The sequence below is a fragment of the Ischnura elegans genome, chromosome 2 (assembly GCF_921293095.1).
Source record: "Ischnura elegans chromosome 2, ioIscEleg1.1, whole genome shotgun sequence".
NCBI classification, from domain to species: domain Eukaryota; kingdom Metazoa; phylum Arthropoda; class Insecta; order Odonata; family Coenagrionidae; genus Ischnura; species Ischnura elegans.
In genome coordinates, this window is record NC_060247.1 from 37908965 (window position 1) to 37921894 (window position 12930).

At 36.4% G+C, this 12930-nt stretch overlaps 1 protein-coding gene across 1 annotated transcript in view; it reads left to right on the plus strand.

The window, feature by feature from the left end:
- LOC124153628 (protein inturned) overlaps positions 1–12394 on the plus strand; it is a 40906-nt gene extending 28512 nt beyond the window's left edge. The window contains exons 16-22 of the mRNA XM_046526920.1: positions 1227–1322; positions 2187–2548; positions 2834–2919; positions 3531–3717; positions 4117–4268; positions 10567–10715; positions 11158–12394. Coding sequence (XP_046382876.1) covers positions 1227–1322; positions 2187–2548; positions 2834–2919; positions 3531–3717; positions 4117–4268; positions 10567–10678 — 995 coding nt within the window. The 3' untranslated portion in view covers positions 10679–10715; positions 11158–12394. The remainder of the gene's footprint in view (positions 1–1226; positions 1323–2186; positions 2549–2833; positions 2920–3530; positions 3718–4116; positions 4269–10566; positions 10716–11157) is intronic.
- Positions 12395–12930: the final 536 nt, after the last annotated feature.

Sequence of the window (12930 nt, forward strand, 5' to 3'; positions counted from 1 at the left end):
CCAACCGGAGCTTTCACTTAATGTCTCGGAGCGATTACCACTCTCGTCTTTTAGTACTGATTCACCATGAACTTTCCGTATGTGTAGACCGCTTGGTTGAAGTTGGTGCGGCTGAGGTCACTGATATTTTAGCTTCGTCTTTATTCAGAATAAGGCATCGTGAGTTTAAACTTCCGCGTAATATCGCTTTGACGCTCTCCATTTTCAAAGCAATTGACCTCTCTCAAGTCCTCTTCTAGGTTAATGGTTTTTCTTGATAAATTCTTGATTTTTCTACACGCATTCCTATTTTTGCCATATTCTCTTGGTTTTTACTCTGTATGGCTCTATCTAAATCACCTTCTTCTGCTGAACTGTATTCCTGAGACGCAGAAGGGCTATGACTGCGGGGAGGGAACGAAGCCATTGTGTTTAAGACTCTATAGCGGACCCTTTTATGTGTTGATGCTATTCATGCGCAACTCGGTCACCGCTTCATTTCTCCCCCGTGAATACCGATGACCTTGAAGGCTTCAGCGTAGACTCTCTACCTGGAAGTCAATCGCCCGGTAACCTACGACGGCAAAAATACGTCTCAAACCGTATTGCTGAAAAAAAAACTCATTTCCACTAGCCCCACGCTTAATTAACGATCTAAATTATTTATTATCATTCTGTTAAGGAGGCGAGATAAATCTTCGGTAGGCCGGCTATCTAGACCCAATGACGAGTAATACTTTTGGCAATTGCGCAGCAATGAATTTCGATTAATATATAAACAAAAAAGAAGATTTGAGGCAAGAAATAATATTAATATGCGTATATTGATAGAAATTTCGTGTGTACTTAGCGCAAGTTCACGTTTTATCACGAGAGCGTTTAAGATTTTTGATTAGGCTACACTGCGTTGCAATGTTTCCCCGAGGAACGAATTTGCGCTATATCGAAATTGCGCTAATCGAAATTGCGCTATACGAGACATGGGTGTACTCAGTTGCATTTTTCACTCTTTGACGGAATTTTTTACCTTTTTTATCTGTATGGAATATTTTGTATTTAACCAACTTGTACTGTGGTGTAGTATTAGACATTTACTTACATATGCTTGTATGTAGAAATTTATTTTTGCATGTGTGTAATATGAATGATGTTTTGCTGAAGTAATGACAACGCTAAAGGAATAAAGTTTGTAAAAGTTGGGCAAAATTAAATGGGGACTCTGTGATTTAATTCTTGTGCATTTTCAGGTAACTCGGGTACTTCACCTCATTCACCTCACCGAAGAATGGAAGTTACGTCCATTCTGAAGAGAAGAGACAGTCCTGGACTCCTTATGCCTCAAGGTAGGTACCATGTTTTTAAATTAATCCTTGAACTGTATCCAATTTACCTTTGCAATTTGTGTTAAATTGAGAACCAAAATTATATGTGTGCATACTTTGAGAATGAGCGAAACATAACACATCCAGAGTTTTTCTTAGATGAAAGTGTGGTGAGAATTTGCAAATTATGCTATATTAAATTTTTGTTCTGTGATAGATAGCTGTATGAAGGTAACTTGAATTTTTGAGTGACGCATATTGTAAAAGTGGATATTTGTAAAAAGCCGGTGATTGAATGTTAAGTTAACACTTCATGTTTTTTAAAATAATATTCGTGATGAAATTCTACATTTTTCAGTAGTTTATGTATTCTATAAAAGTAACCATTTTAATCGTTAATAGGTCATATTGATCTATAATTTTCAGTGTTGCTGTAACGCCTAGCAAAAATTTGAAAGCAAGCCCATTTTTTCAATTTCACTCTTTTTTTGTTTTTAAATCAAATCATGATTAAAGTGATTTTTTATATGCTCAGGAATTGAATATTTAAAAGAGCATACATACTATTTTCTTGAAAATTTTGAGTCCTCCCTTAGCATTTTTTTTTTACAATTTCTTCACTTAAATACAAAGTTAAAATTTCCTTGGCCCAGTGTTATTTCAGACCTTTTGATGATGCTAAGCATTGAAATATTTAGTGCTTAAATTTTATTCCTAAGTTTTCCCTGTCAAATGAGGTTTTCAGCTGGAAGTAAATGAGAACTAAGGAGAATATTTGCCTTTCTGCTGTAGAGGTTAATTGACATAATAATTGTAATTTATTTGTGTACACATTCATTGTATGAGACCTAATACATATAGTTAAAATTTTTGTACTCTTATTAGGCACAGTGAATTCTTGTGGTGTTGGTGGTGACACTACAGCTTCGGAGGACTCAGTCAGCATTGGTGGTACGAGTGCAGGGGGCAATGGTAGGGAAGGTTCAATCACTTATGGATTCGGCAGTGATGATTCATCATCAGTTGGAGGGTTACCTTCAAGTGGAGTAGTTGGAAGGAGGGCTCAGAGAGAGTGTACCGGAACCATGCGCCAGAGTTCTTCCACTTCATCCCTCGGAGCAGCACCCCTCTCGGTGTTCCCAACTCCACCATCACCCCTTGGGGTGTCCATTTCTTCGAGGTCATCTGTGTCAGATTGTGAAGATGATGATGACAGCTCAGGGTGTTCAGATTGGGAACTTTATAGGGTTATTATGCATTTCTAATCATTTTGTAGAAAGTTAGTTTTTTTTAAACCTTTCTCTTCCAGGCAGATGTAATTCATGAGGGTTAAAATAAATATCATTCTCTGCATCAATAGATAAAATAAGTCATGTGGAAAAAATTCTTGTTTATCTTTTATGAATACATGGAGTAAAATTTAAAGTAAATATTTTTCGACATCACACGAGTTGATGCATATTAGATAAGTACATAATCACAATTTCATCATAACATGTAATGACTTATGTAATTCTTTCTTATCAACACAGGGCCATAGCAGGAGCAGGCAATCATTTGATCTGGATGATTTGAAGAATACCATGTTAAATGGTGTTACAAATTTGAATCCCATCAAGTGAGTTTTTAAAAGTCAGCATATATGTGGTGGCCCTTTCTAGGTGTTCTTGTTATCCAATTGTGGTACTTAAACGTACTTTTACTTGGCATTATTCTGGTAGTAATCTATTAATACTTACTTAATTATTCACGAGGTAGTGTTCAAAATATGTATTACTCATACTGCCATGTTTGGCTTTAGCAGAAGTTGAGGCTCTTAACTGGTTGTGGCTTCATTCCCACTATTTTTTCTGTCTTTATCAACCAATGGCTGCAGGGTTACATTTGCCTCTGCATGTGCAGGTACATACCATTTTCTTAGAATTTTTATTTCTTATTCATAATTTATTTGTTCAAGTTTTTTACATGCCAAAGACTCCTAAAATTATTTTGCCTGCAATCCAAATTTTCTTCTTCGAGTCTTTTTTTGCTGGAAGAATATTCTTTTTCAGAAATGGCCCCTAAATTCCATTCTTTCACTTATGCTATGCATAGCATGATTTACTGAACACCAAGCGTGAAAAATTATAAAGTTTCTATTTTTTTTAGATTTAAACTCCTTAAATAATTGCCTGTTATTAAACCATCATTGCATTGGAGTGAAGTGGTTGATAATCTTCTTTTTTGTAGGTTGACATCTGGGGAGAAGAATGTTTTACTTTTCTACCTCAGTGTGGATGAATCTCAAGGAGTATTTGTATGCCCACCAAACTTTCCAGCCAATGACTGCTCATCCTCTATGCAGCATGTGATTGAAAATTTTCGTCGCAGCTGTCTGCACATCCACAATCTCCTTCAACATTCCATTGCCTTTAAGGTATTTTCAAGAATTCATTTTTTTTTAATATATACTATTTCAACATCATCACATCCAATTTTATCATTAATACCTTCATCCTTGGTATTTTTAACTCATCTTGGTGATAAAGTCTATCTGATAATAAATTTATTCTATAGTTGTACGTTATTTACTAGTTCAAATCTTGAGATCGTACCTTCTTTGCCTGGTTTGCTTTATCAATTAAAAAAAATGAAGTGCACAATATTGGTGGTCTTTATATTTAGGGATATTATTGCAATTCTAAAGTTGGTTAACAGTATCTAAAACTATCATTGAATGGGTAACATGGAAACAATGCATAAATTGTGTGCTATGTACATCCTCCCATTAGTATACATTACATCCGTCAGTATATTTATCTGTATTAATTTTTAGGACGTCAAGGGTCCTGATGCTTCAGCATCATGGATCAATAAATCCTTGGTAGCTGTTAAGGAGCATGGAGTTCTTTTTGAATGTCCTAATGTGCCTTCCCAGTCTGACAGCCTTAAGAAATCTTCTAATTCTCCTGCGTATTGGGTGGTTGGGTAAGTATGGCATTAACTCTATCTAATGAAATTAATTTTTGAAATTTCTGTTCCAGTCAATAAGCTCTGTTGCTCAGATGAGGAAGGTATCTTAACATAATGCACTACAGGCAGTCCCCGACTTTCATACACAATGTGTTCCTGAAAATGTGTACAAAAGTTGAACCATTGAGTTCCAACTAATTAGGGGTTGTGCTCCAAAAGAGTGAAATATACTTACTAAAACCGTATTTTTCCACAGATTTCATTTTCATAAACTAATTATTAATAATAACATTCCTCAAATTACATAATTTCATTTGAAAATATGCAGAAAACGTAAGTAAAAGTTAAAAAAACAAGAATTTTGTTGGGTGTTGAGTGAAACTTCCTCTTGGTGTTTAAGTTGACATTCCACTCATAACATCCACTAAAAATAGACATATCCAGAACGTGGTCTCGTATCTTTCGCATGTTACTCAAAAAAGGCATGCATAATTCGGATTACATTTCATGCAAAATCATTGCTGAAGGTGTAATGTTGTCGTACATGAATCTAGTCAACTTTTTTGAAAACTCTCTCCGATGAAGGCTGAACTACAGCTTTCTTCTCCTCTTGATAAAGGAGCTTACATCAGGTGGTGTCACTCTCAAAAAAATCACTTCGATTAAAGTCAACCCTGCCCTTGATCGTATACGTTCGTACAGTCCGCATATACTGCTATATGAAATACAGTAGAACCTCGGTTATACGACCCTCAGTTATGCGATGACCTCACTTATACGCCGATTTTTTTTGGTCCGGTGAATAACCCCATATGAACCCATGTATTTCCAACCTCAGTTATGAAACTTTTCACTTATACGACAAACTCTGTTACGAAACGTATTTTCCCAGTCCAATGAGATAAAATACCTCACTTATACGACTTTTCAGATAACTGCTCTACGAGAAGATTGCGGTACGCGCGCCGATTTTAGTCACAGGAGCAGGGGTAGTATGTGCTCATCACATAGATATGTCAATGAAGAATACTAAGTTTTAATAATGAGCGATGCTGTTTATTAGATATTAATTTTAACTGCAGTAGATGATCGTTAATTCGGAATATCTATCTCTAACGGAAGATTGTCTAGAATTTTCCAAGGTTATGTTTTCCATCGCCCCAGCGAAATAACACCTAAATGAGCCGTTAAAAATCCTCCCGTACCAAAAATTTGGCTTCCAAGGTCATCCAAAAGAGATTATCGTATTTGCAGTATAGATGTAAGTCGATGGTGATTCAACACGATGGTAAAAACAGCATGCATGGTCTCATTCCGCGGGCTAATCCCGCATCCGCGGGACGAATTGAGCCGGGGGAAAGTTGCTTACGCGGCGCGCCGATCAAAATTGACCTAACTTGTATCTCAGTGGGTTTAAATCAAACAAAGTTGGACCTTGAGTAGCTATTAGCTTGAGTCTGCCTGCTGGCAAGCGTTTATTTTTTAACTGAACGAGAGTTAGTACGAATGTCCTCTGAGAATAACTCGCGTCGTCAGTCGTAACGTAATCATTAAAGTCAAATTCAAAACGCGAAAGATAAGGCAGTTCCTTTTGACTCTGGAATGACTTATAACCATTATACCGAAGTACAAAAACAGTCTGGTGTTGTGATCAGATATGGGGAAGCAAAATATTACGTGAAGATGAGTCACACGGCTTGTGAGTCGAAGTTCCCAGTGCTGAATTCGCGTAAGAATGCCGACAGAGAAGCTATACCCGGTAGATTCAATCTACTATTGCTAAAATTTCACGGAAAAATTCTTTTTTAGTGCGTAAACATTTTTGAGAGGGGAGATTTTTTCGAGCTCTTAATATATTTTTGTTCAATCATCACTGACGGCAGTTGTGCGGTTATTTCAAATGCTCACTTAAAAAAAGTGATCTAAGCACCGGAAAAGTCTTACAATTAGTCACGGAATATCCCGGATACCAGTGGCGCAACTAGGAATATGCTTTGGGGGTGATGGTAGTACCTGAGGGGCGCCTCCCCCCCGAGGCATCGGGGATTCCCGGAAAATTTAAAAAAAGAGCATGCCTGTAAATATGTTTTACATCATTTTGGCTCCTAAAATTTAACTTTGAGTAGATGCAGTTGTTGTTTATCAAAGCTAGACTTTTGTTTTAAATTTTTTTTTTTCAATTCTCTACGGCTTTGGAGGGGGATCTATCCCCTCATCGACCCACCATAATTATGCCACTGCCGGGTGCTCCATATTATCTATGGCATGGTATTTAGAGGGAAGAAACCGACAGCTGGGGTCATTTTCGACATGAGGTAAGGGAGGGAGTATAGAAACCCTGTGTTGGAATTAGCCAGGTTGTAACAATAGGCTTAACCAGGGCTTAATGTTCCAGCTGCCGGACATGGTGTTGCACTGGAAGTTCCGTCCACACTACTTTCAAGCAGGGATACAGCCATCTCTGAAAACTTTCTGCCTCGGCCATGACATGAACCCTGGTCCATAGGGTGGGAAGCCTTCGTGATACATTAGTGAAATTTTGCTCCCTAGTTATGGGGTTAATTTGGATGACTTTTCTTAGGTATTTCATTTCTGTAATCTACAATCATGGGTTTGCCTATAGGTGGTGAAATGAATTTCCTGAAACTGCTTTTAATGAGTCAACTTTTTTAAAAAATTGGCTTATCTGTGAACATTTAGTGTCATCATTCCGAAATCTCTCCAGTATGATAGCCTTGCAGATCAGTACCAGAAATGCTAGATGTTCAACCGCGGATAATGTTGTTCAGGAATGTAGAATTATATTTCTCTTAAAGTAACACATCATCTGTGGTGTTGCTTGTGTGAAAATAAGATTATTAGGCTTCAATTTCTTGCCTCCAAATGAATAATTGCATCCTGGAAACAAACCGGCCCCTATAGGAAAGGATTTCATGCTGAATACCGAAAAACCTCACATATGAAACTTCCTCACTTATGAAACTTTTTTTGGTTTTCCGCTGAAAGTTTCATAAGTGAGGTTCTACTGTAGTTGAATATTGGGATGTGAGTGCGCAGTGAGTATCCCGGGAATTTAAAAAAATTACTTAAAGACACGTATGAAAGTCTGAATTTAGCATACAAAAGTCAAGTAAGAGGTATCTATTTGGAACCTACGAAAGTTTGAATTCTACAAAAGTCCAGTGTATGGAAGTCTACGACTGCCTATACTACCAAAGTTTAAGTTATGGTATAGCGTACCATGTATCATGGATACTCTGATGAGGAATGTATCTTGAATACATCTAACAGACTGCATTATTACCAAAGTTGATGCTGCATTGTAATGTATCATGTACATATCATGGTAATATTCGCAATGAACCACAAGGCGCGTGTTTGCGGTCTGAATCGAGAAAACCAATGCTTTTCTCATTGAAAAATATTTGTGGCAAGTTCACGTGTTGGTTAACTATCCGCTTTATTCGTTCTTGCACCTCAATAGATGTCAATTGTCAATGGTTGTTTGGTCAATTGAAGAGGCTACAGGACATCAATCAGTATGGAAAATACTTGAAATTAAAATGACCATGGAAAATATGGGAAACTGCATAAAATTTGGAAAATTTCAAGAATTCAGCACTTAAGATATCTTACAAAGCTCTGTAAGTTACCTGTGCAATTAAATTATATGTATTCATATTTCTTATTCTCTTTGTCCTTTGAAAAAACTTTTTCAGAAAAAAAGCCAACCTAAAAGAAATCACATAATCATGTTTTCCGTCCCATTCATGGATAGCTCCAGCAATCAACTGAGCACTTGCTGAAAAATGATCTTATGATGCAACATTACTGAGGGATGGCTTCAGCGATGGGAATCCTGATTGCTTTTGCCATTGCTCAACATGTCCCTTTTTCTGTCTCCGTACACCTCCTTGACTATCTTTTTGCCAATCAGAATGCATGTAAACGGTGTATTTGGCCTACTATGGAATGAAAGTGGTAGACTAAAAATTCAATACTGCTGGCTACTTCAGAGGTTTAAAAATTTATCGCAATTCATAAGCCCCATGGTTGTTGAAAGCAACGGCAGTCCTAATTGACGATTGCAACTAACATGAAGGCATTTACGATAATAAATCCAGTCACTGTCATATTAAATTTTCATGGATGAAGAACCCAAAAGAGATTGTAGCGTGTGTGGAAGCTTTTTGATCCAGAACCCCAACGTAAGACGTACAGAGGAAGATGAATATTATAAAGAGATTGAATCGGGGCAGAAGAACAGTGCATTAAGTCATTATTGAAGAGCAGATGCTCCATTGATGAGGCAATGAACATAAGCATGGTAATACATATTACTCCCTCTCACTTTCCCATGGATCTTGGCGTATAGAAGGGTATGCATCATATGTATCATTATAAACTCAGTTTTGTCAAATTAATTATCCCCTCTGGCATACAAGGTGGTAGTTTACTGTCAGTGGGCAGAAGGTGCAGGAATTAAAAGACTGTGTGTAGCATGTGATTCTTTTGTTGAACTGAATACAAGTAGCCAATGTCTGTTTGTATGTCAGTCTTTGTTTATAAAGGCCATGTAAATGCTCTCAACCTGAGGCGTGAAAGCTTCATTCCCTTCCTCGACATCCAGGTGATGAGGGGGGAATCAAGATGAGCACCGGTCTTCTTCACATGGTGTGTTTTCAGGGGCTGTTTAACATCCTGTTGGGAGTCACATGGACAGCATTGGCCAAAATTAAGGCTGGTTTAACCCTGAAAATAGAAACAAGGATATTTATTTTTCATTTGTGCTTAGTGAAATTCTTAAATCCTAGCTGAGCGCATGATATGGGCGGGTTTATGGATGCCATAATATGTCATTCAAGGTGTCGTCTCGCAAGAGGACATGCATGCATATGGTGAGGTCCTTGATTGTCCGAGAAACAGCATGGCATGAGGGAGGAATAAGTCGGATACAAGCTGTAATCTACTGTAGATAATCCATGAATTAAGTAACCTCCTAGGGATGGTTGAAGATGGGAGGCTGTAGATGAATTCCTTTGGAGCATTAAGTGTTTGCTGTGCAGCATCTCTGCGGCAGAAGGGTGAATGTTCTCTGCAAAGGTGCTGCTTTGGTCTTGAAAAGTGCAATTGGAAGGGCTTCTTACCACAATGAGTAGGGTTGACTCATAATTTCTGCTTTCAATAGTCTTTAAAGACGTCCTAATCCTCCTCCTTGCTGTTTGCTATGGGTTGGTATGGTGACCATTGAGTGTGGTGTATGCTTTTGTACATTGATAAAGGGTGTAATAGCTTTGACCCAAAATGATGGGCTTCTGTAGTTATGTGATCTGGGCAACAAAATCTAGATACATATCCAGCCATATCCAACCTCCGTCTGTAACATTTTCAGCCATGAGAAAGTACAGAGGGAAAGCATCTGGCCAGTGGGAGAAACAATCAATGGCAGTGAGGTACCTAGTACTGGAAGTCTCCAGCAGATGGTAATAGACCAATGATATCTAGGTACACATGTTTAAAATGGGCAGGTGGTAGTACGAATTATCCAAGAGGCAAAGAATGCCAGATAATTTATGCACGTTGACATGGCTCCCATACGTGACACCAGGTGCAGGTATTACATCGGATATGAAGCTAGACAAACTGTTCAGTTACGAGATAGGCTGGCATATTGGCACCTGGGTGACTGAGGTTGTCGAGAGACTTGAAGACCATTCCACCAAAAGAAAGTTCTACTCACAACATGGGATTTAAGTATAGAAGTAAGGGAACAATTTATCAGGCCTTACATTTGGAGTACGGTTGAGGGACAAGTAAGCGGCTTTGGGAGCCCTGGTTGAGTAGCCCTAGCCTCAACTACCTTTAGGACTGCTTTATGACTGAATAACTTGAATCTAACATGTAGATCATTGAATTATAATGGCTCATGAAAAACCTGACTGCACTTGTCAGTGAGAGTTTTTAACATGAGTCTGTACCATGTTTGATTCAGTGATCCTTGAATCTTTCAGTTCAATTTTTACGTCAGCAAAAGTATAATTTTATTTTCCTTTTGTTTTGTATCCTGCTCTTAGAGTATACCACTGTTTTATTAAAAAAATCTCTGCAGTGGAAGTGAACCATGAAATCAGTTGGAGATTATTCATGTTTGATCTTGATTATACTTTTTAAATTATGTGCCTCCAAATGAAATCAGAATTTATGCATGTGTACTTACCTGAAGAGCTTCAAGATTCCTGGCTGAATGCATCATAATCTTCTTTAAATAATCATATTAATATTATCAGTCTGAATTAAATTTGTTTCTTTGCAGGCGGCTATTTTTTTCCCCTCAGCCCAAAGAAGTGTATGTCTGCTATTTTGACTCTGCTCCACAGAACATGGTGGAAATAGCCTTTCGATTAGGGCTGAGTGTCAGTGGTTAGTGACGTCAATGAATAATGATCTTGAATTGGCTCTTAGGTATGTTGAATCTTTATTTTTGTCATGAAAGTGTGGCCTTAAGAGAGATGCAAAAAAGTGATTAAATTTCTTTTTAGTACTATGTTATTATTTCCAGCTTGTCTATTTAATTCTACTTCAATATAATTTGCTTCAAGTTTGTGGAACTCTTTCCTTTTTTAACTTCTTTTGTTATTTAATGTACCTGGAAAAATTTGAATATGTTTTTATTTTGTGATACAATATTATACCTATTGAAAATTTTGCATGATTTTGACATAAAAACATATAATGTTAGCAAGTGACTTCATGGAAAACATACGTATGTATTTGCATTCTCCGCCAATATTATCATAAAACAAAATCCCTTTTCTTTTCTTAAACTGACGATGAATTAGATCATAAATTTTTGAGCATTTGGTACTCATGCATCAGTTAAATTCATCATTTTTCTCCTTTTCAGGCTTGCCCATGAGAATTATGTAATTTATTTTTCTTGTAAGTGCCAACTGGCATGAATCATGGTTGTGGAATGGTGTCATGTCCTCTACTGATTACAGTTAGGGTGACCCTGGCTTCATTTAAATTGTCTATTTTATATTTATGTACCTCTTTGATTGAACAATTAAGGTTGTGAAAACAGTGGCTCTTAGTTGAATATATTTCCTAATGTTGTGTTGCATGTATGTTGTAGGAATCCAAGAATTTCGATTTTCTTCGAATATTAGTGATACTGATGCACTTTGATTCTTGTGTGAAGTGTGTGAAGTCCGTATGTGCCTCATCACTTGCGATAAACTTTGTACAAAATTACATATTATGGTAGAGTTATTAATTTAGTGAGAATATTTCAAATATTTTTTGCCATTAGTTATAATCACCAGTGTCCCCAAGTAGCAAAAGAATATTAAACCATGAATTTTAAATCATTCCGAATAATTTTAAAATGGGAATTCCATAAGATGACTAAATTCATGACTTTTTTAAGATTGTTAAATAATGTACATATTAGGAATTGCTCTTTTGAAGTTCATTACCATGTCGTTTCATTTTGTTGATAACATTTGTACGGATATTTAGGAAATAATGACTTTTAATTTCACAGAAAAATAATATGCAAATATCATTTCAAAATTGTTTTCACACATTTTAAAGGTAACATAGTTTAAAGTAAGTAAGATAGTTATTTTGATACGACCAACAGCTGTAGCTCTGGAGAAAACAATGGGTTCAATCGGAATTCGATTGAAAGTGAATTATATTTTGCATATTTTTAGAATACCAGGACTAGATCGAATTTGTCCTTTCGTCATATTTTCTAATGAAAATGTTTTTTGACATTGATTTTTATACCAAAAATATCATTATTTTTCTAATAAAAAATTATTTTTATGTTGATTCTTATAGCAAAAAAAACATCCTTGTCAATGCTATTTATGTATTAACTAACTGAATTTATGTCTTCCTGCAGTGATAGAAAATTGTTTATATTAATCATTTGTGTTGTAATTTTGGTATTACAGATGATTTTGGTGTAGTTTTTCACTAAAACTGAATCCCTTCTTTGAAAATGTTTGAATTTTGCGGTACGTATTGAAATCCATGTAAAAGTCTTTTTTGGCAGTTTTCGATTGGATTTTCAGAAATTTAAAATGAGGAATGGTTCTATATGGTTAGTTTTACGGCCTTCTGAGGGATATTTTATTAATCCTCGCACTATTCTATAAGTAATATTAATCCAATCAAGTAAAATAGATTTACCTTAAAAATTTCTGTGAGCTCCGGGGGGGGAGGGGGGGTTTATTCCCCTAAACCTTTAAAACCTTTAAATTTATCCTTGCTGCGCCACTGCTGGCAAGTATCACATAATTTTTTTTTCGGCGAGAAACAGCGTGAAATTGCGATCTTAATAAACTTAAATACCATTCTTAACTAATCTTTAATTCAAGTAATTAAACAAATTGTTTGGTTTTAATTAAGCCAACTTAATGAAGCATAGATTAACGTATTTACCCTAAAAATATGCATTTTGAACATTCTCATGTGAGATTAGAGGGATGGGGGAGGTGGTCAAGCTAAATCTCAAGATATCTCACTAAAGGGGGAGGGAGGGCCAAAAATTGCCAAAATCACGTCACATGGGCTCCCCATAAGTATGACACCTATTTAATAATGTTTACTGTTCCAGTTTGTTATGCGAAAAGTGTCTGAAACAATTCTAGCATATCATATTAAA